The 22,058-nt window shown below is 38.7% G+C and overlaps 3 protein-coding genes across 7 annotated transcripts; 2 read left to right on the top strand and 1 right to left on the bottom strand.

The window, feature by feature from the left end:
• Positions 1 to 765: 765 nt before the first annotated feature.
• Positions 766 to 3,182, bottom strand: LOC126601158 (uncharacterized). 2 transcript variants are annotated; one of them, XM_050267827.1, is made up of 7 exons: positions 2,950 to 3,182; positions 2,788 to 2,874; positions 2,250 to 2,540; positions 1,813 to 1,962; positions 1,676 to 1,729; positions 1,437 to 1,583; positions 766 to 1,310 (listed from the first exon to the last, which is right to left on the bottom strand). In XM_050267827.1, exons 1-7 carry the CDS (start codon positions 3,136 to 3,138, stop codon positions 930 to 932), a joined length of 1,299 nt encoding a protein of 432 aa, XP_050123784.1. In that variant the 5' UTR covers positions 3,139 to 3,182; the 3' UTR covers positions 766 to 929. The 2 variants fall into 2 exon arrangements, with proteins under 2 accessions (XP_050123784.1, XP_050123785.1); XM_050267828.1 differs by having other exon boundaries at positions 1,858 to 1,962.
• Positions 3,183 to 4,110: 928 nt separating this feature from the next.
• On the top strand, positions 4,111 to 11,129 carry LOC126601161 (uncharacterized). Its single transcript, XM_050267837.1, has 4 exons — positions 4,111 to 4,285; positions 4,459 to 4,566; positions 5,201 to 5,368; positions 10,759 to 11,129. The coding sequence occupies exons 1-4, from the start codon at positions 4,184 to 4,186 to the stop codon at positions 10,879 to 10,881; spliced, it is 501 nt and encodes a 166-aa protein (XP_050123794.1). The 5' UTR covers positions 4,111 to 4,183; the 3' UTR covers positions 10,882 to 11,129.
• A 2,092-nt stretch (positions 11,130 to 13,221) lies between these two features.
• Positions 13,222 to 16,440, top strand: LOC126601159 (glycosyltransferase BC10-like). Of its 4 annotated transcripts, none has more exons than XM_050267833.1 (3): positions 13,222 to 13,591; positions 14,033 to 14,554; positions 15,496 to 16,440. In XM_050267833.1, exons 1-3 carry the CDS (start codon positions 13,589 to 13,591, stop codon positions 16,132 to 16,134), a joined length of 1,164 nt encoding a protein of 387 aa, XP_050123790.1. In that variant the 5' UTR covers positions 13,222 to 13,588; the 3' UTR covers positions 16,135 to 16,440. The 4 variants fall into 4 exon arrangements, with proteins under 4 accessions (XP_050123790.1, XP_050123789.1, XP_050123788.1 ...); XM_050267832.1 differs by having other exon boundaries at positions 13,889 to 14,554; XM_050267831.1 differs by having other exon boundaries at positions 13,883 to 14,554.
• Positions 16,441 to 22,058: the final 5,618 nt, after the last annotated feature.

Below are 22,058 nucleotides of genomic sequence, written 5' to 3'. Positions count from 1 at the left end.
CTCTCTTCCTTCTGCTCCCCCCCCCCCCGGGCGAACCCCCTATATCCCATTAACCCCTTCCCCCAACCCCCGCGAACCTACATCCCATATTTGTGCTTTTTTTTTTTCTTTTCTGGGTTGAGATCCCATTAACCCCTTCCCCCACCCCCCGGGAACTCAGATCCCAGATTTGTGCATTTACCCAGATCTCAGATTTGTGCATTTTTTTTTTTTTGCTCCGCGAACCCAGATCCCAGATTTGTGCATTTTTATTTTTTTTTGCTTTTCTTTTCTGGGTTGCAGATAGTGGGTGCGGAGGAGGAGGTGAAGGATAGGTGCACGGTAGGTTTGGGGAATATGGGAGGGGGAAGAAAGGGGTGGATTGCAAGGAAGGGGGGTCGGGGAAGATGAGTTTCTTTTTTCTTTATTTTTCCTCTCCTCTCCTTCTTCTGGGTTGCATGTTGGGTGGGTGGGGGTTGCGGGTTCAGCTTTTGTGTTTTTTTTTTTTTTTTGGAAATTTAGAAGATTCAGGTTTAATTTTTTTTTGCCACGTGGCACACATTTGGCAGTTACGTGGTACAAATGTGGTAGCCACGTCAGCACTTAACGGATCAATGGATGAAAAATGTAACGGTTGTATTGTTTTGAAATAAAATGATACTTGATGTATGAAAGTGAAATGTTTTAAAGTTGTTGTATGAGATTGTAATAGACCTCAAACCTGAGGGACTACTTTGTAATTTACCCTAAAAACAAATTGACAGTTCATCATGAGGATGCCACATATTGCCAAAATTGTCAATTCGTTCAACACATATGAATGATTAGAGATGTTCTTTCAATGATGAAATGAACGGTTTGATTCATCCTCATTGTACGTTAGATTGAAATCACATTAGTGGAAAATAAGAAAAATATCTAGGTGAATACAAAAGCAAGAGGTATCCCTATTAAGGACACATAGGATTTCTACCAGGCCCTCCATAATAGAACTCAGGTTCTTCAACATAATCTACTAGATACTTGACATCATAGCAGTTGAACTCGTCCATGTACACATCAGCGTATTCCGGCAATTTCAGCTCAGGCGAATTGTCGTGTATTCGGATTCTTTTTACTGAACCTGAAGTCCCCCAAACAAAATCAGCAAACTGTCCGCTTCCCATGTCTGTTTCTGTGTGAGGAGTAGTTCCAACTCTTGGGCTGTAAACTTCACCTCCCCACTCCACACTAGTTGCATGATAACTCAAAGCAAGGAACAGCTGTGGCGGCCAATATCCGACGTAAATGCTCTCCCCATATTGCACCCACCAATTGCTTGTCACCGGATCCTGAATTTGAAAGGCAAAACATAAAGGAATTTAGTTAATATGTTATGTTGTTAAATTGTTAATCTAATACGTTATGTTGTTAAGCTGTTAATGTGATATGGTATGCTGTTAAACTGTTCATATTACCTTGAAGACGTAAACGATTATTTCATATGGAAGGTCATGAGGAAAAGATACTGGATAAATTGCTGCACCAAGAGCGACCTTGTTGCTAACTTGAACAAATCCAGGACAAGTAAGATCAAAGCAACCTGTTTTCTTTGAATCATCAGCCTGCAGGGAACATCAGAAGTGCAATTAACCCTAACCAGTGGAATTAACCACGCAAAAACTCAGTTGTGAACTTGTGATTCATGTCTGCTTACAGTCCAATACACGAAAAATCGAGTCTCTCTATCTCCGTAGACGCTTGGATTCACCTGAAGAGGGATTCACAACAACGATGTAAAAGATTTCAAATCAAGAACATGAAAGTGGAAGGTGTTATGCAGTTATGTTATACCGCCCATCCGGATTCAACCATCTCACGTGAATTTAGGAGGCTAACTTGAGAAGTACTGTAATCATCATCAAGGTCAACCATTGGGTTATAAACTTTGATGTCTCCTTTGCCTCCAGTATATCTGTACCCTACTGTAAGCAATATTGCCTTCTGTAATTCAAATTAATTAACAGAGTCAGAAATTAAAAAGGGTTTGGAAATGATTTCGCTTAGGGTATGCCCAAGAGTCACATAAGCGCTTTCTGTAAAAGCATATGTCAAATGCTTCTTCACAAAGCACTTAGATTTTGATAAAAAAAATTCATAAAGTGTTTCAGATAGAGAAAATGCTTATGAGCATAAGTGCTTTCAAGAGAAGCAGTCCCAAACCAAAGACGTGTAAATTTATAATTAATTTCAACAATGAATTAAAATGTGATACTGAGGAGTTAATGTACCGAGTGGTTTGCTCTTAGAACGTTCACAGTTTTGTTGTCACCAAACTGTGCAGCTGCAGCATGACGAGACACAGTACTTTGCTTCTTCCTTCCATAGTCCTTAACGGAGCCAGCTCTCAGCAGTTCCTTTTTCCGGACTCGTCGGACCGGGATTGTTCCCGGAGGACAGCTTCCACTTTTCCTCCATTTTTGCTTCACCATCCTGGAAGATTGTTCTGCATTCTTTTTCTTCAATCTGTCCATTTTTGTCACTGTCTTTCTCTCCCTTGTTGGATCATACGTGGGTGCCATCTGATAACGGAAGATTATTCATACCACTTGTTATGTTGAAAAATCGAGGACGGTTATCCTACTAACACGTAATTAACACGAACACTAGAAAATAGCACCGTCATGGTCCACTGAGTGGTATATTTGGCCTAGTATAAATGGTATAATTATTTTATGAGTCTACTACACCATCAGATGAGTCATTTGTAGATGTTCGTACTTAATACACATTTCTACCCTAAAATATATCGAATTAGATCAAAGTTACCTGGATGGTATGGTTGGTGAGAGCAGGATGATCAAAAGCTGGCTGCTTGTAAATGTCAATGCAATCAATAATATCACCATCTTCACTCTACAAGCAATCAGAGTTAACATATATTGGGGTTTTTCTGTGCAAGTGAAATTTATGAAGTGAGTAAATTCATACCTGAATGGTTTTAACTGCAGGCTTTCTGAGTTGGGTTAATTTTCTTTCAGCTTCCAAAATCTCTTGGTTAGAGAACACATCACCCTCCACAATTACCCCACATCTAATCAGAGTCACAGCCACTCCCAACATAATTACCATCCCCCTTAATCTAATCATCACTTCACCAAAACACAACCCTTTCCCCATTTGTTGTTAATTAACTAAACTATTAATTAATTAATTACTTTGAATATGTAATTAAGATGAGATTAAGATATGAAGAGCCCAGCGGGAGCTGGATCTATTTTAAAGGACATTGTCTCTGCAGAATGTGCAGCATGTGATTAAGCAGACATCCAAATCATTTCTGCCAACTACACTTCTGCAAAATAATTTGCATGATTCAACTTCCAATCATGCAAATTTCACTTCTTTTTTATTTTCAATTTTTGAATTGTCACGTGTAAGTCACCACATCTCAAAACTTAAAAAGTTGTCACTTTATTTCCTCCAACTCAAAAGTTAGAGTATTTTTATATAATTAGTAATATTTTTCACAAGCACATAAAAAAGTACTGTAAAAATTTGACAAAATCATATTAGTAAAAACAATGATTAAGTATCTGAAACTCCTCAACTTTTAGTGTCATTTCAAATTAGTATCAACTTTTTAAAACATTTCAAACAAGTGCATCTACCACGATATTTGCCTCTTTGCTAGCATATGTTGAGGTTCTATGTGATCCGTAGGTGATGATATGAAGTGGATACTTTTCTTGACCAAACACAGCCGCTATATATTGCGAGTGGTCTCGAGTTGTAGGGTGGTGTGGGCGGTTGTGTGTTGGCCTTAGTGAAGGTCAAGCTTTCATGACCTTCTTTTGATTTTACGAACAAAGTAAACTTTTATTAATTTAACATAAATTTAATTGACGCTTAATGGATATGACATTTAAATGGGTTAAGTACTTACTTGAATTATTTACGAAAGTTAAAAGGGAATTTTAACGAAAAGCTTTTGGTATTGTTCACTTTAACGAAAAGCTATATTTTTACACTAAAAAGTCAATCATAATACTATTCATTTTACTTTTTATTTTGTTCTTATCGTTAAAACTGAAAGCTAAGTTAAAATTAATTACTAAAATGTTATGGGAGCGAGTCAGAGGTATTCATATACACACACAGTACACAGGTGAGACTTGAAGGGAAGAGAGAGAGAGTAGTTTAAGATTTACGTCAAAATCCAAAAATGGTGAAATTCCTGTTCCAGATCACCGCGGAACTCGAGAACCTGACCGACCTCCAGCCTCAGGACGGCTGCGACGACCCCAACTTCTCCTATCTCTTCAAGGTCAGACCTCCATTTCCGTCTGATGCGTTTCCTTTTGCTATTTCAGTTTGCGTTCTCGTTTTCTAGGGTTTCTGGCTTCGAATCGATGTCGATTTTAAGTCGCTAATTCTGCTGATGCTTATAAAAAGTATTGAGACGATTCTTTATTTATTTATTATTCTGTGAATTTGTAGCTGAAATGTGAGAGGTGTGGAGAGGTGAGCCAGAGAGAAACTTGTGTGAGCTTGAACGAGACTGTTCCGCTTCCAGTCGGCAAAGGAACCGCCAATCTTATCCAGAAGGTAATCCCTCTTTCTCTCTACTGATTACACAAGGGGATTTGTAAGGGGATTTGTAAGTAAAGGGTTTAGGGTTTAGTGAGAAAATTCAAGGATTATTGTGTTTTCGCTTGTTCTTGCGTGAATTAGTGAAATGTCGTGTTTGTTGAGTGCCTAATTGTTGTAAAAACGACCTTGAGATTCCCATTTCGTTCTGCTTACCCTGTGTTCAATCAATTTGATGTATGCCTCTGGGAATGGGATGTTGGGTGATGTTTTACATAGGTAGGTTTCAACTTGGTTGTATACAGTTTGTGTGAAATTGTTTCTTATCCCGTTTGTTGTTTGACTGATAAGAATTATTATCGATACTTGCGTTTGGTTTAGTGAGCATTTCAGATTTTTTAGTTGTTCGTAGAGCTCCGATCGTACATGAATTGGCCATATTTGTCACTTTGATTTGAGATAGTTCTGTTTGAAATTGTGTTGTGACATGTGGGCAACTTATCGATTTTGATGGCTACATTATTCCTATTTCTTAATTTGAATTTTGATCGTATGGGTATGGGGTTTCTTCCTATGTTTGGTTTTACACAAAATATTTTCTGTTTAAGTTTGTTATACATGGTTGGTGATTTTGCAAATTTTTCCCTTGTAGTGCAAGTTTTGTGAGCGCGATGGAATGATTATGATGCACCCAGGTCGAGGTAAGCCACTGACCCAGGAAACAAGTGAAGCCAGGCAGTTCGCCCCATTGATGATGTTTGAGTGCAGGGGTTATGAACCTGTGGACTATGTATTTGGTGGTGGCTGGAAAGCTAAGTCTGTAAGTTTCTCTTCCTCACACGCAACTTTCAATCATATAGCATATCGAATGAACACTTCTCATTGTACTTGAGACCAAAAGGTGCCTTTTGTTGGACATTGAGCTTATAAATAATATTTGTGTGAACATTCCTAAGCACTGAATCCCTGTACCTCCATGAACTTCAGCACATATGTATAAAAGTCCTGCTATTTGAGAGAGGTGATAAGTAAATGTGGTACAAACACCATAATTATCAACATAATTATTCATGTATTGTGTTGGTGTACAAAATCTGGATGATCTTGGGCCAACATAAATCTGGCCGTGAATCACACAAACGCACAAGAACACAAAGATTTATCGTGGTTCATCCCAATGTTTGGGCTACGTCCACACTGATGTTGATTCCATTTCACTGTATGAATGTATGGATTACAATTGATCGGCAACGGAGCTCTCTGTGGATGCAGCCTTTGCCATTTTGCTCTCTGTTTGGCTAAAAGGGTATTGCCCTCTATTGTTGTGAAAGGGATTTGAGACTCTCTTCTCTCCCTGAAGGTGAGGAGGATCCTTTTTATAGAGTAAGGGTTTCCTCCTCTTACATGGGTTATGGGCTCAGTAATGAGGCCCAAAGACGAGGCCCAATATATGGTACCAACAGGAGTCCCCCAAGTCTTCAGTTAAGAGAGTCTTTTGGCTGGAGACTTCAAATCCAATTCATGTACGGGCCGAAGTGACTAGATATCGTCTAGAACTGGTACTCAGTACAAGGCAATGCTCAACATAAATCAATACTCGGCTAGAGGTATCACACGTTGCGAGATTGTTCGGCTGGAGGCGATGCTCGTTGCGAGACTGCTCGGCTAGAGGTTATGCTCACGACGAGGCGGTTGCTCTGCTGAAGGCGATGCTCGTTGCGAGGCTGCTCGCTAGAGGCTATGCTTGCTACGAGGCGGCTCGACTCGTGGTGTTCCTCATTGCAAATATGTACTTTATGTCAACGTGCACTCAGTGTGAGTTGATTATCGACATGATTCGCTCTTGTCGGGTTCGCATATTGGGTCTATGTGTCGGATCCACGGATCGGGTCCGCAAGTCGGGTCTTTGAGTTGGGTTCGGCACATAGGTGTCCAAATAAGCGAGTGTCCGAGCAAGTGGATGTCCGGTCAGACAAGATATCACTGTTCAGACTAAATATTTGTCATCATAAGCATGTGGCCCATCAGTCTATAAGTTGGTAGACTTCTTTAATCAGCAACAATGTTGATCAGTGGATCTAGTTGCTCAATAATTCCTGACAATAAATAACAATATAAGTATGACCGTATAATGAATAAATCAAATTGATATAGTTTGGTAATGCAAAATATTATACCATGTGCCTACTACAAATAAATAATTTATTTAGTCGTGTAGTAAATCACATGTTGTATAAGTGACATAGTTTAATGACAGTCACAATACTCTTAGGTCATGAATAAATATTGTATAGGTATTTGGGTTAAATATATGTCACTAGGTGATGAATAATATATATATATATATATATTATATTTTCCTTCGTGAGGCTGTTCTGGGATAATGAGTTGTATTTGTCCCTTCATGATGAAGGTTTCATCATAACGTTTAAATAATAAAAGTTACTTTCATCATAACATATATAAATAACATATTAAATAAAAAAGATAAAGTTCTTATCTTTTGCATGGGGTTGTCGACAAAAGCCATTCTCAGATGCCAAGCTCTGCTTAGCCCCTTATATATATATATATATATATATATTATATTTTCCTTCGTGGGGCTGTTCTGGGATAGTGGGTTGGATTTGTCCCTTCATGATGAAAGTTTCATTCTTTTTCAGAAGTTGGTGGGCATCTTCTGGTACACTTTGATGCTTTTCACGAACTCGTAGGAGGAAGAAGGGATATTACCATCGAGGTGAAGCGCTCTCCCCACCTGCTCACTTCCTCCTCCTGTTGGTACCATATATTAAGCCTCGTCTTTAGACCTCATTACTGAGCTCATAACCCATGTAAGAGGATGAAACCCTTACTCTATAAAAGGGATCCTCCTCACCTTTACTAAAGGGGGAAGGTCTCACATCCAAAGAGTCTCGCAACAATATAGAGGGCAATACCCTCTCAGTCAAATAGAGAGCAAAATGGCAAGGGCTGCATCCACAGAGAGCTCCCTTGTCGATCTATTGTAATCCATACATTCATACAGTAAATGGAATCAACATCAGTGTGGACGTAGCCCAAATATTGGGGTGAATCACGATACATCTTTGTGTTCTTGAGCGTTTTGTGTGATTCACGATCGGATTTACGTTGGTCCAAGATCCTCCGGATTTTGTGCATCAACATTTTGGCGCCGTCTGTGGGAAACGACACAAAAAGCTATGTTGGTTCTCTTTCATTTTTTTCATCTCACCACCATGAATCTGCACAAGCCAAGAACCCAGAACCTCCCTCCTTGGGCTTTTCCAGAAAACCTTCGCAGACCTCAAACTCTCCAGCTCTCTCTCTCTCAATCTGCTATCCTCTTACAGAAAAGTCACAAAAACCAAACTTTCTCCAACCTTCTCCGCCCTCCAATCCCTAAACCTGCTTCTCTCTTCCGAACCCATTTCACAACTTTACCTCCAAAACCCATCGCAAGCGTTATACCCGCTGCTGGGTCTTTGCACCACCGTAAGCGGAGCTTTTGTGGCTGGGTAGTTGTAGCCATGGTTGCACTTAGGTCGGCTCAGAAGTCTAAGGAAGAGTGGCGGACCATGCTCTCTCCCGAGCAGTTTTGGATTCTGAGGTAGAAAGGCACAGAGTATCCAGGCACAGGAGAATATGACAAGTTCTTTGAGGAGGGAATCTATAACTGTACAGGATGCCCAAAGAATATGACAAGTTCTTTGAGGAGGGAATCTATAACTGTGCAGGATGCGAGACTCCTCTCTACAGATCCACAACCAAATTTAATTCTGGTTGTGGCTGGCCAGCTTTTTATGAGGGTCTTCCTGGGGCCATAAATTTTAACCCAGACCCAGATGGAATGAGGACTGAAATTACATGTGCGGCTTGTGGTGGACACCTGGGTCATGTATTCAAAGGAGAAGGTTTTCGAACACCCACAGATGAACGCGAGTGGGGTGTCGTATTTCTATCCGCCGATGGGTCAGCCGGCTGGTGGCCCTGGGGGGATGATGATTGGGAGGCCTGCGATGGACCCCACTGGGGTTTACGGCGTGCAGTCTCCGTCGCAGGCGTGGTAGTCGGTGTGGCAGACTGCGGCGGATGATGGGTCGTATGGGAGTGGAGGGAGCAGTGGGCAGGGCAACCTTGATGGTCAAAGTTGAAGAGATTAATTTGCTGATGATTTGACCTGAGGAAGAAGTGAGCAGGTGGAGAGAACGTTTCACCTCAATGGTAATATCCCCTCTTCCTCCGACGAGTTCGTGAAACGCGTGCCGTCCTTAATATTCGAAAATTGAAAAGCATCAAAGTGTATCAGAAGATGCCCACCAACTTTTGAAAAATGATGAAACTTTCATCAAGAAGGAACAAATACGACTCACTATTTAATCTGAGGATGGCTTTTGTTGACAACCCTCATGCAAAAGATAAGAACTTTATCTTTTTTATTTAATATGTTATTGATATATGTTATGATGAAAGTAATCTTTATTATTTAAACGTTATGATGAAACATTCATCATGAAGGGACAAATACAACCCATTATCCCAGAACAGCCTCACGAAGGAAAATATAATATGAATATATATATATATATATATTCATCACCTAATGACATATATTTAACCCAAATACCTATACAATATTTATTCATCGCCTAGAGTATTGTGACTATCATTAAATTATGTCACTTATACAATATGTGATTTACCACACGACTAAATAAATTATTTATTTGTAGTAGGCACATGGGACAATATTTTGCATTAACAAACTATGTCAATTTGATTTATTCATTATACAGTCATACTTATACTGTCAATAATTATTGAGCAACTAGATTCACTGATCAACATTGTTGCTGATTAAAGAGGTCTACCAATTTATAGACTGATGGGCCACATGCTTATGGTGACAAATATTTAGTCCGAACAATGATATCTTGTCTGACCGGACATCCACTTGCTCGAACACTCGCTTATTTGGACGCCTATGTGCCTGGACCCAATTCAAAAACTCGACTTGCGGACCCGATCCGCAGATCTAACACATAGACCCAATATCTAACACATAGACCTAATATGCGAACCCGACAAGCGGACCCGAATCATGTCGAGAATCAATTCTTACTGAGTGCACGTTGACATAAAGTACATACTTGCAATGAGGAACATCATGAGCCGAGCCGCCTCTTAGCGAGCATAGCCTCTAGCCGAGCAGCCTCGCAACGAGCATCGCCTCCAGCCGAGCAACCGCCTCACCGCGAGCATAGCCTCTAACCGAGCAGCCTCGCAACGAGCATCGCCTCCAGCTGAGCAGTCTCGCAACGTGTGATACTTCTAGCCGAGTATTGCTTTATGTTGAGCATTGTATTGTATTAAGTACCAGTTCTGGACTACATCTAGTCACTTCGGCCCGTACATGGACTGGATTTGAAGTCTCCAGCCAAAAGACTCTCTTGACTGAAGACGTGGGGGACTCCTGTTGGTACCATATATTGGGCCTCATTACTGAGCTCATAACCCTTGTAAGAGGAGGAAACCCTTAGTCTATAAAAGGGATCCTCCTCACCTTCATTAAGGGGGGAAGAAGGTCTCACATCCAGAGAGCCTCGCAACAATATAGAGGGCAATACCCTCTCAGTCAAAGAGAGAGCAAAATGGCAAGGGCTGCATTCACAGAGATCTCCCTTGCCGATCTATTGTAGTCTATACATTCATACAGTAAATGAAATCAACATCAGTGTGGACGTAGTCCAAACATTGGGGTGAACCACGATACATCTTTGTGTTCTTGAGCGTTTGTATGATTCACGGTCGGATTTACATTGGTCCAAGATCTTCCGAATTTTGTGCATCAACATATTGAATTCTTTCGTTCTTCACTTTTTAACTTCAGTGAGCATTAAGGATTGGTTTCCTGTTTTGTATTGTGCTATCCTTTCAAAGCTTATTTTGGTATTGTTGTTTGCTTGTGTTTTGATCCTTATTAGTTTCTGGTGAGAAAGCTTTAGTCTCTGTCCTTTCCTATAAATGTTGCACGGTTAGTACTGTTACATATCATGTTATGAGCATAGCACATTCGAGATGTGTACCGCAGATAATTGTGATGCTTCCTTTTTTGACCCCATCTTTTCTTGTAATAACATTTAATTGTCACCAAGTTTAATTGTATTGCATCTTTATGTAAACTTAAACTAGTGTTCATTTCTTTTGTAGTTGAGTGGCACAAATTTTGAGAACATTGACTTGTCGGCTGGGGAGTTTGTTGAATATGATGAGAAGGGAGAGTACCCAGTTATGATTTCTAATCTTCAGGCTGCTTTTGTGGTGAGTTCTTAGACTGTATGCCACATGAAATGCGTCTGGGTACATAAAAGTTGGTATGTGAACTTGGGAAGCTAACCGTTCGTTTGTGAATAAGATAGACTGTTTCCTGTGCCGTGAGCAGAAAAACCTATGTAATTCGTAGACAGTAAATGTTTTGAGAAAGTTCAGAGTTCATGTTGTGCTCGTTATTCAGTTTTAAAACGTGGATACAACATGGTGTACTTTCGTAATGAATGCATGGATTGCAAAACTTCGTTGTATCATGAAATGTTTACAGGATCACGATTCAGATCGGTGAAGGCCTTATAATTCTACTCCGCTTGAGTAGTTAGAACTGCTTTTTTTATCCGAGTGTGGTTGAATGGGACTACACCTTGACAGTGGCTCCGACTATACAGTCTGCAATGCGACCCAAAGAGTCCAATTTCTCCAAATTTCGAGTTAAAAGTTTCTTATATTGTGGAATTCCTAATTTTTTTCTTTTTTGAACAAACGATATTATCTATACTAAGGGGTGGTGGAGTGGGCTAAGCCTTACAATGTGCTAGCAATAATGTGGTTCAAATTTTTCTGTGGTGAGAATCGAACATAAGACTTTTCATTTACAAATGAAGAGGAATATCATTAGATCGTAGTACTAAGTAGCTGAAATTTCTACTTATGTTTTGGTTCTTTCGCCACTAGTAAGCGCATGAATAGTCTATATTTGGAATTAAGATTTGTTTTATTCCGATTACGTAGTAGTAAACATGCCATGAGTTATTAATACATTGATGGCACGTTTACGTATCCGAAATCGAAATCAATTTACGGAATTGGATTCTAATTACGCGATATATCTTTGTTTACGTAATCTTGGGGAATCAAAATACATGTGGGGTTCACACGCATTAAGGAATCCAACTCCTAATTTTGGAGGAATTGGACTCTCCACGTGAGGGAGGTATTTCAATTCCTTGATACTTGAGGAATCCATAATGGATTTCTTCTACCAATTATGCTCACTTGTTTCTGATTATCCCAATATTGCCCTTCATTTGACACTCATTATGCCATCTTTTAATAAATAAATAAAACCTATTTATATATTTTTATATAGATGAATTTTATTATATAAATTTAATTAAGAATTTAATTTAATTAATTAGTTGAAAATAATTTATTTATGTAAGGGTAATTTAGTAATCAACCTAATTTTCATTCCGATTGAAGTGAATTAGTAAACTTATATAGACTCAACATCATTCATGTCATCTTTTAATAAATAAATAAAACCTATTTATATATTTTTATATAGATGAATTTTATTATATAAGTTTAATTAATTAGTATGAAAATAATTTATTTATGTAAGGGCAATATAGTAATTAACCTAGTTTCATTCTGATTGAAGTGAATTAGTAAACAACTTATATGGACTCAACATCATTGCTACTCCGATTCCAGACAGTTTTAGTAAACAACTTCAACATGAATCTAATTCTGATTCCACCTCATTTCAATTTATTCTCAATCTAATTCCTCCTCAATTCAATTCATTTCAATTTGATTACAAATTAGTAAACGCGCCCTGAGTTTAGGCTTGGTGAGCCATAATCGGAATCAAAGTTTTTTTTATTCCGATTCCGATTACGTAGTAAACATGTTATGCGATGGGTTCTTAATACATTGACTTTAGGCTTGGACATCCCACCAAGCCCTAAAATAGCTGTATTAATAAAAGGCTAGTCTATATCCAAAGCCTAATTCTTGCTTTGAGCGATGCTAATTATGCTCCGCATTTGTCTGCTGGCTGCTTCAAAGGGCGGCGGAAACGTGCAAGACGGTCTCATTTGTCTTGCTGGAAGTTAGCCAAAATGCGAAACCTATCAAGTTGTAGGATTATTCACTAATTACTCCATTTCATGGTCACAACACTTTAAGCACCGTCGCAAAGAAAAAACTCTTGGACTATTACTTGTCTATATTTCGATTCCTAAAAGTAATTTTTCACTAACACAAGATACACAAGCTTAATTGTGTTTTTGTGCACTCTCTATATAAAATAGACTTTTTTTTATTTGAAGAACCTCTTAATCTTATCTGTGACGTTTTACTGGAGATTATAACGCCTCATTATATGTCGATACTATGAGCAATATAGTCAATCTCAAGCGTCTAAATAACATTACTCGTCATAAATTCCAATTTTTCAGTTCCAAACAGAAATACATTCCCTCTTCTACAAATTTAGGCACAACTTTTTCTTTAATGACAAAAGTAGTTAACATGAGTCTATCTCGCATTTATTCCTTTGATTCGTTACCATTAAAACTTAAATATTTTCACTTTTACCAACTCAAAATTTACCCAAAAAATACACGCGCAACTGGACGAGATAGTTTGGTTCTTCTTCCCACCTCGGTTGAAGAAGAGAGATTTACCACCCGACAAACCGATCCCGTCTCCTCCTCACTCGCCTCGTGTGAGTAGTAGAATCGTCAAATATAGTAAACAATTAAACATTCTTGAAATCTCAGAAATATCATTTCTTAAATCTCACACAAAAAAGCGCTTCAGACAATCTGTCTCTCAGGTCCTCTCTGAGTGACCGCCTTTTCGTGTTCTTCATCCAAGTGGCCACTTACCGTACTTTCGGGCGCAACTCAAGCTGTGAAGTTTAAGGATCCAAACCCTCCCTTCATGTCCTTCAAGTCAACCTCCAACCTTTTAAAGTCACATGGTATGTCATACTTTTTTACTGGTGCACAAGCAGTTCGATTTGTTTAACATTTGATCCCAGCTTAGATTCTTGTTTTTAAGTTATAACCTCGGTTTATCGACAACCCATGTGAACAAGTTAAGATTTTTATGCAGTAAGTGTTTAGTTTGGATATTGGGATGCTGTGGAATTAGTTTTCGGATCTGCCAAGAGTTAGTTTTTGCTTAGTGGGGTTGTAATTTGGGAGAAAACTGCGTGATTTCGATTGGAATATGGTTAATTTCAAGTCTAATTTACTATCCTTGATGCAAGATGTAGTTTTGGAATCTGGATTTTCTGCTTGTTTGAGAGAAGAAGTAAGTTTGTGGGGAAAATTTTGATCTCAGACACTTGGAGGTAGTCTGTAGGAACCGGAAGAGTTAAGGAATTTGATTCTGGTGGGGTGTTTTTATTGAGATGCAGAATTTGCAATCGAGGGCTGTGCCGTTAGAGGAAGGCAAGGACCCTGGTGTTAGCAGCCGGGCAAGCCAAACGAAGGCCTTGCCGATTAGGCTACTTCAGTTATTCGCGCTGTTTCTGCTTTTCTGTATTACATTCTCAGTCATTGGTGTATACACAATTCGGCATTTTGGAATCAATGGCGTCATGACAACAGCCGCGACCTCTTTCCAGCCGTGCCTTGAGGAACCAAGAGGTTTGGACCGATGGATTAAGCCGCCATCAAGTGTTAAACACACCATGAATGATGAGGAACTGTTCTGGAGGGCTTCTTTTACGCCTAGGATAAAGAAATATCCTTTTGAGAAAGTTCCAAAGATTGCATTTATGTTCTTGACTAAGGGGCCGTTGCCGCTGGCACCCCTTTGGGAGAGGTTTCTGAAGGGACACGAAGGGCTTTATTCAGTCTACGTTCATTCACTACCGTCGTTTCAACCCCATTTTAATCCTTCGTCAGTTTTTTATGGGAGACATATACCAAGCCAGGTATGCACCTATCTATATGTTATATGAAATCCTTTTATGATATTCCATGTTCTATGAAAGATTCTGCAATAAGTGCACAATTTATGTTTTTGGTTCCGGTATTCATTCAATGGTTTCTCTGGCTTTTACTTTTTGCACGTCTTGATTTTCTCTGTGGTGAGCACACACCCCGGTTGCTTGCATTAGGTTGGGTGTCTGAAGTTAAATGTAACGAAAATGGAATGCGATTCTACAAGAGGCGGTAATATTTAGAGATCATCAAAGAAAGGGTTTAACCTATCTGTGTATTGGTAGAAAAGGAGCAATTCTAATTTATCATGTTTGGAATTACAGGGACGTAGAATACCGTCTCCGAGAGAGGGCAGGAAACCCAATTTGTTCCATGTACTCAATTGAATGAATGGATTTGACTTTTTAAATTCATGAAGTTGATAATCCTGCTTGTGAAATATACACTAGGCACAGATGCATTCATATGAACAGATGATGTAAAAGCATAACTTCTTGGGCGATAATCCGACCTCATCTCATATTCATGATTTTTTATTAACGTTCTTGATTCATCTCTAACTATCATTCTTGTGCCACAATTATGATGTTTCCTTTTACAGTGTTATTGATATATGCCTTCAAATTGTGAGTAAGAAGAAGGTGAACTATTTATGTGAATGAGACCGGACAATAGAATTGAAGTTTGTATCGATGTTTGCCCGAAGATAAATGAATATATTTCAAATGTTTGACTATATTCCGTATGTTTTCTGCTTCGTTTAACTTTTTCACTTAACGATTTAATTAACAAAAGAGTGTCCATATTTAGTAGCTTCAAAAATGAGTTTCAGGGAAAACGTTTTATGGCCATCTTGATTGCCATTAAACATTCTTGCTGTTTAGATCTGGTCTAATATATCAGCTAAGAGTTTTGGTTTTCTCCTGCGCAGGTTGCCGAGTGGGGAAGAATGAGTATATGTGATGCTGAGAGAAGACTCCTGGCTAATGCATTGCTCGACGTATCCAACGAATGGTTCATTCTTCTTTCTGAATCATGCATTCCGCTCTATAATTTCAGTGTCGTTCACCACTACTTGATGAAGTCCAAGTACAGCTATGTCGGTGCATTTGATGACCCCGGGCCACATGGAAGAGGACGCTACAATTATAACATGGCACCTGAAGTGAAAATATCCAATTGGCGCAAGGGCTCCCAGTGGTTCGAAGTTAACCGAAAGCTTGCCGTCAGCATTGTCGAGGATACAAAATATTACCCCAAATTTAAGGAGTTCTGTAGACCCGCATGTTACGTTGATGAGCACTACTTCCCCACCATGCTAACCATTGAAGCCGGGAATTCTTTAGCAAATAGAAGCATTACTTGGGTGGATTGGTCACGGGGTGGACCTCACCCGGCTACCTTTGGAAGAGCGGATATCACCGAGGAATTTCTCAAGAGAATTTTCAGGGGTCAACGCTGCACTTACAATGGCCAGAACTCAACAATCTGCTTTCTTTTTGGAAGGAAGTTTGCTCCGAGTGCCATGGAACCTCTTTTGCATTTAGCACCAAAGTTTCTGGGCTTCTAAGTTGCAAGTTTCTAACACATAAACAGTCGGCCAAGTCGACGTCTCGAGCCGAAGAACGTGCAAAGCTCAATCGCCACGGTGTGTATTTACTTGTTACCATAAATTCAACCTCAGTTGTAATATTTGCTGGTTTGGGGTTTCACCTGATAGGTCTTTGGCAAAATATACTGTTTATAACAGTTTGAGATTTACAGAGAAGTAGCACCCAATTTCGCATTGGGGAATATCATTTGTTCACAGTTTTGTATTTGAGAATTTGATATTTTGATGATTGATAGACGCACTATATTTTGCTCTGTACATAAATCATAGCATATGCTACAGAGTGGCTCACGTGCCGAGGCGGAGTCACGAAAGGACGACGATGGTATTAGGCTCATTTTAATATTTTTTTTCGCACATAAAAGTGTAGTGATATGCATGATGTTCAGGGTTTTTTCGTAGGCACAAGCCCCAATCTGACGTTTTTAGTTTAATTTTTTTCATCGGTTTTGATTTGAGGTTAGTGACTCCTATGAAGTTCAAGCAATCTGTTGCATATGCGCTTTGAGGAGAAGGAAAAGAAGAAAGTTAGAGAGACTTGAAATTTAGGTTCAAGATACAAAATAATGAGAATGACACCATAGTAGACTTAAACGACGGTGGTCAACTATTCAACACATGGCAGAGTAACTTTATAAGATTATGAGAGCTTTTCATATTGAGCCTTTTGGATCATTTCTGGACTAAAATCTTGACTCCGTCACTGATTACGTGCAGTGATTGTTAACAGTAAGTCTACACGGCTCAATAAGTACCATACGGCTCCTCTACACGCGTGGCGATTGTTGGTAGGATTGTACGGCGCGTGAAAGAGAAGCCCATTTATGTTGTAGGTGTACCACCCAACCTCTTCATTTGACGTGACCAACAAAGAATCTGTTGGGCCCACATAAGACCCATTGCCCTCTGGTCACGCCATGGAATGTGGAAGAAATTTTTGAAAAGCCTCCGAGCCCGTTTGGTTTCACATTCTTTTTGGTCAAACACATTCTTTTTCTTTTCATTTTTCAAACGATATTAGCTCTATTCACTCGTCTCAAATTCGACTTAACATGAAATTCAATCATTGATTAATTATAGAAAATATTTATAAAAAAAAAAAGAAAAGAAAATGAGTTGTAAAAATCACTTTTCTACATCAAAATTGCCCCCAAAAAAAAAAGAAAAGTGAACCTGAAATGACAAAACTATAACGTTCGAAATATGTAATTGACGGAAACTTGACGGAAACTTGGTGTCCAACGATCCAACGGGCCTTAAAAGCAAATTTATTTCCTTAAATTAAAAAAGGAGACTTAATAGTCTAACGTACCTTTATTTCATACGGAGACAATGATAGACCACCCAATGATGGTTGATGAATATGAATATAAAAATGCCGCACCCCACCATTTAGGGGCACTACAGTAACTTCCACTCATGCATGTGCGCCCCTCAACTTCCAAATACATGATGCCAAGCGAATGTTCTGGAATTCCCGTGAATTAAATATCAGAAGCTAACAGAATCAAATCTCCACCCTACACCTGTCGTTTACAGACTCCCCACGTGTCGGACCCCTGTCGGTCCCCCAGTTTCTCACCGGAGAGTCACGCAATTCTGCGCTGCAATCGCTCTGATTGCCGCATTGTAGGCGGTTCTTTTTTGTTTTTTTCCAATCAAAACTTTTACGAAAAAACGGAAAGAAATATAAAACCAATCATCTTAACGCGCAAAAGGTTATAGTTTCTTCCTTTACCGCGTGCTAGCACGCGTTCATCCCCGTCGTTGATCGTACGGTCGACTCACCTGATTCGGGAGTACGGATTCTGATGCGCGCGAGTAAGATGCTTCCACGCGTCAGGGCAAAAACTCTCGGAGAATATATTCTCCACTTCAACCAAAGCAAGAAACCCCTGTCGTTAAGGCGTGTCTGAATACGTCGTCGTTTGGATTTAATAGTAAGTTTCCGCCGAAATATAAAACGACCCCGCCTACACAAATGAATTCACATGCCGCACGCGATGTGTTTTACGGTGGAGTAATGTTAAGGATATTAAATTTGTAGGTAAAGTTTTAAAATTTATTACTTAGAAGTTGATAAACGTGATTCTTATTAAGTTATTGATAACACGTGATTTAATTTACAAATTTAATCTCTTTAACGTTAGTGGGACCTACGAAGAAAATAAAAGCGGCTGAATTGCAGCATTAGTCGCCGTAGCTTATTTGAATTTTCAGCTTCCTGTATTTAATTTTTCTTCTTACACATTAGTCCTTAGAATTTAGTTGTGTTTGGACTTCGCACCAATTGTGCACGGAAAACAATTTTCGCGTGATTGTTTTCTTTCTTTGCACTCAGTTTATTTTTTACTGAAGCTAAAGCAAAAGAAAAATCAAGAAATATATAAAAACAAATATGTATGATGAATATATTTACATTGAGGAGTATATACTGATTGTATTAAATTAAAGCCTAACTTGATATGAATGAGAATTGAACTTACGACCTTTTATATATATGTAAGTAGATTAACACTGCTATTAAGTGGGAAATGAAAACATTTGCAAAAGAATGAATGAACAAATTTTTCAGTATGCTAAGATTACGATCCGATACACTAAGTATAATAAAACAGTTGGATGAAAATTGAAAAGAAAAAAAATTAACTAAACGTATTATTACATTTTATGTACCATACTGTGTTTTCAAGACACTAAAAAATATCTCTTAATTGACAAACTGAAATGAAAACAAAACGAAAAATGTGTCAAATTTTAGCGAAAGTAAAATTAAGGTAAACTGTAGGGTTATTAAAGCAATTATTGTAATTCGTACAAAAAGTTATCATACCAAGCAATGTGAGCTGTCGCGCCGAACAATAACAATTAGCCAGCCTGTGTTCCGCGGGCAGCTGCCCGACCTGCCCGCCACTCCGCCTATAAATAACATTCCTCACGCCCATTCCATTCCACCTCTCACCTCAAGTCATATACTTGTGCATTCAGTCTCTCTACGTCTTCAAAAACCCTAGATTCCTGAAAGCACACAGAGGTCCGAACCCTATCAACAATGGCAGTCTCAAAGGCATCCTCCGTCGTCGCCCTCATGGCAATCCTTTTCGCCGTCCTCTTGGCCTTCGGCGCCGCCCAGGAGTCTCCTGCTCCCAGCCCAGACTCCCCCGCAACATCCATCTACCCATCGTTCGCCTCCGCCATTGTCGCCGCCGTCGCCGCTCTGGCCTTCGGATCTGCGCTCAGGGCTTGAGTTCGCGTTTTCTGCTGCTGGTCTGGATGTGGCTGTGTAGAGCGGTTTGGGGTTTTATGACTCGTTTTATTTAGTAGCGAGTGTCGTTTTAGTAACGGGTGGCTATGGATCTATAGGGATTTCATTTACATATGATGGCTTTTATTATCATTATTGCTATGATGGATTTTGTGGATTTCTGAGTATTATTATGAGTAAATAATTCATTTATTTTATTTCGTTTGTCTAATTTTCTCTTTTCCTCTTTCTAAATCTGTAATTCTGTGCTTGATGAGTGTGATTAGCTTGCGATTTCGAAGTTTATTCTCTTAATTTATTTATTTTAATTTCATGAGAATCTTGCAATTACAAGTAGATAATGTGAGTTTCCGCAGACTTCCCAGATCTGTTATTTAATTTAATTTTCGAATTTTCTTAAAGAAATGGACTGCAAAAAAACTGAGTATCTGAGTCGGTGGTAATTATTTATTGCAACCAACAAAGCGATACTTTCCAGCTGCAAAAGATAAAATAATAATTTTTAAGCTGCTTCTCATCACATGGATAACAATTCTTCAGTTTTGTGGCCACGACAATTACAATTCGGGATATTATTTTCTTTGGCCGAGAGAAATAAATCCAGAGAAGAAAAAACAATGCATCACGAAATTTTCGTGGTCAAGTACCAATTGTTAACCACATGCATAGAATTCGAACTTACATGATGGGTTGGGGGGGGGGAGGGTTGGCATGCAGACGGTCTGGTCAATTGGCCTAATTCACATTTAACATGTGACGTCGGAATTTTTTTTGGGGGGGGGGGAGAGGCGCATGGCATGCAGACGGTCTGGTCAATTGGCCTAAATCACATTTAACATGTGAAGTCGGAATATTTTTGTGTTGCCGAACACCTTTAGAAACCTCTTCGTTTTGGTTTATAAGTTTCGGGTCGTCGTCCGCCCCTTCAAGCATAATTGTAGGAAATAAACGAAATTTGAATTTGAATGCAAAAGGAAAAGGTTATTACTCTGGCAACTAGTCGAACTCACATTTATTAAATACTGATATTTTGTAATTACATGTGAATATTGTGATATGGAGTAAACTATCGATTTGTCCTCTAAACTATCACCCAACTTTCGATTTCTTCTCTGAGCTTTTTAATTGAAAAATTAAGGACTTAGACTAATTTTTGTTACCGATTTGCCCCTGATGTTAATTTTTCATTCATTCCATCCAAATTTCTGTTAAATGGAAGCATGTGCACAACATGTGTGGATAGTTCAGTCGCGTCATTCTTTAAAATAATTGAAAACCTTAGATTTTTAAAATATAAACCTATGCAAATATGTGTAATCCTATAGCTTTTGTGTCTAAAGGTCTGGTGAAGTGATGCTTTTGTCCACAAAGGAGAGTTACGTGGTTTGCACATGATAAGAGTTAACATTAATTTGGATGAAATCTATGAAAAACTAACGGTAGGGAGGAAATCTGCCAAAAAAAATTAGTTTAAGTCCTTAATTTTCCAATTAAAAAGTTTTCAGGGGGAAATCGAAAGTTGGATGATAGTTCAGGGGGCAAATTGGCAGTTTACTTTTGTGATATGTGTAGTTTTTGGTCTCCACAATCAGGGAAAGGAATTCTTTCCGGATACCTTCCGTCAATTCCTCCTCATCAAATAATTCGAATCCTTGAAATTTGATCTAACGGTTACAAATAAAGGCTCACTTTAAAAATTATAATAATTTTAACCATTGGATCAAATTTCAAGAGTTCGAATTGTTTGATAAAGAGAACTTGAAGAAAGGAATCCGGACCCCACAATCATCGTTAGAATTAGCCATTGACAAGTCTCCGATGATGGGTGATGGGCCAGACTCAGAGAACGGCTCTTAAGAGGTGATTATTTTCTTAATTAAAGGAGATTAAGAATTTAATGACAATGATGAAGAATTATGATTGTAAATGTGAACGGACTCATTATTCAACTCCCCTATTTATTTCTCTGTCAACCACCAAATGACTCATGTTTTCTCACTTTCATATAGTTTAATGCAGTTCATTGGTTACCGTTGAAATTGTTTATTGCGTTTAGAAATAAATTACTACTGACACGTCTTCCTAATCACGTAAAATGCCAATTAGAGATGCCACATAAAACGTAATGTGACATTGACAATTTGCTAATGTCTACGTAATTCTTTGTGTTTTTTTTTTCACTTGTCATTATCTTAACAACTATTATCACCATATTATTAGCACGTACGTGATTCTTTTTATATCTTGAATTTAGCCCCAGGGTATTATTATTTTATTTAAATTATAATTATGTATTTGTTTTAAAATGAGGTATATTAATATATTCATCTGCTCATATTATAACTGATACAATAATATGCGACGATGTAAAAAAAATCTTGGCATCTAGAGAGCGATGGAGTCCGGGTTTCCACTCGGTTGGTGAAGTCTGAAATGCATTCCATTGTCCATGAGGACTATGACTCAAATGTTTTGAGCACTCACCCCACCAAAACGTAGACTCCCCGTTATCCATTTGAGCATTATTATCAAAGTTGTCAATTCGATGCAATGATGAATTGGTCCATATTTAGTTTCTACTTGGTCAGAGGAGATATTAGATTCGATTCACACAGAT

The sequence above is a fragment of the Malus sylvestris genome, chromosome 15 (genome assembly GCF_916048215.2).
Source record: "Malus sylvestris chromosome 15, drMalSylv7.2, whole genome shotgun sequence".
Lineage (NCBI taxonomy): Eukaryota > Viridiplantae > Streptophyta > Magnoliopsida > Rosales > Rosaceae > Malus > Malus sylvestris.
The sequence above is the reverse complement of the archived record's forward strand: the minus strand, read 5'-3'. Positions and strand labels throughout refer to the sequence as shown.

What these genes read in the sequence shown, in the direction of transcription:
- LOC126601158 (XM_050267827.1), bottom strand. Translation starts at nt 3,138, where the DNA reads ATGGGGAAAGGGTTGTGTTTTGGTGAAGTGATGATTAGATTAAGGGGG. An exon ending in TGGTTGAATCCGGATGGGCG is followed by an intron (nt 1,730 to 1,812) that starts GTATAACATAAC and finishes ATCCCTCTTCAG; the next exon opens with GTGAATCCAAGCGTCTACGG. An exon ending in GATTTTTCGTGTATTGGACT is followed by an intron (nt 1,584 to 1,675) that starts GTAAGCAGACAT and finishes TGTTCCCTGCAG; the next exon opens with GCTGATGATTCAAAGAAAAC.
- LOC126601161 (XM_050267837.1), top strand. Translation starts at nt 4,184, where the DNA reads ATGGTGAAATTCCTGTTCCAGATCACCGCGGAACTCGAGAACCTGACC. An exon ending in ACTTCTCCTATCTCTTCAAG is followed by an intron (nt 4,286 to 4,458) that starts GTCAGACCTCCA and finishes GTGAATTTGTAG; the next exon opens with CTGAAATGTGAGAGGTGTGG. An exon ending in CCGCCAATCTTATCCAGAAG is followed by an intron (nt 4,567 to 5,200) that starts GTAATCCCTCTT and finishes TTTCCCTTGTAG; the next exon opens with TGCAAGTTTTGTGAGCGCGA.
- LOC126601159 (XM_050267832.1), top strand. Translation starts at nt 14,027, where the DNA reads ATGCAGAATTTGCAATCGAGGGCTGTGCCGTTAGAGGAAGGCAAGGAC. An exon ending in GGAGACATATACCAAGCCAG is followed by an intron (nt 14,555 to 15,495) that starts GTATGCACCTAT and finishes TCTCCTGCGCAG; the next exon opens with GTTGCCGAGTGGGGAAGAAT.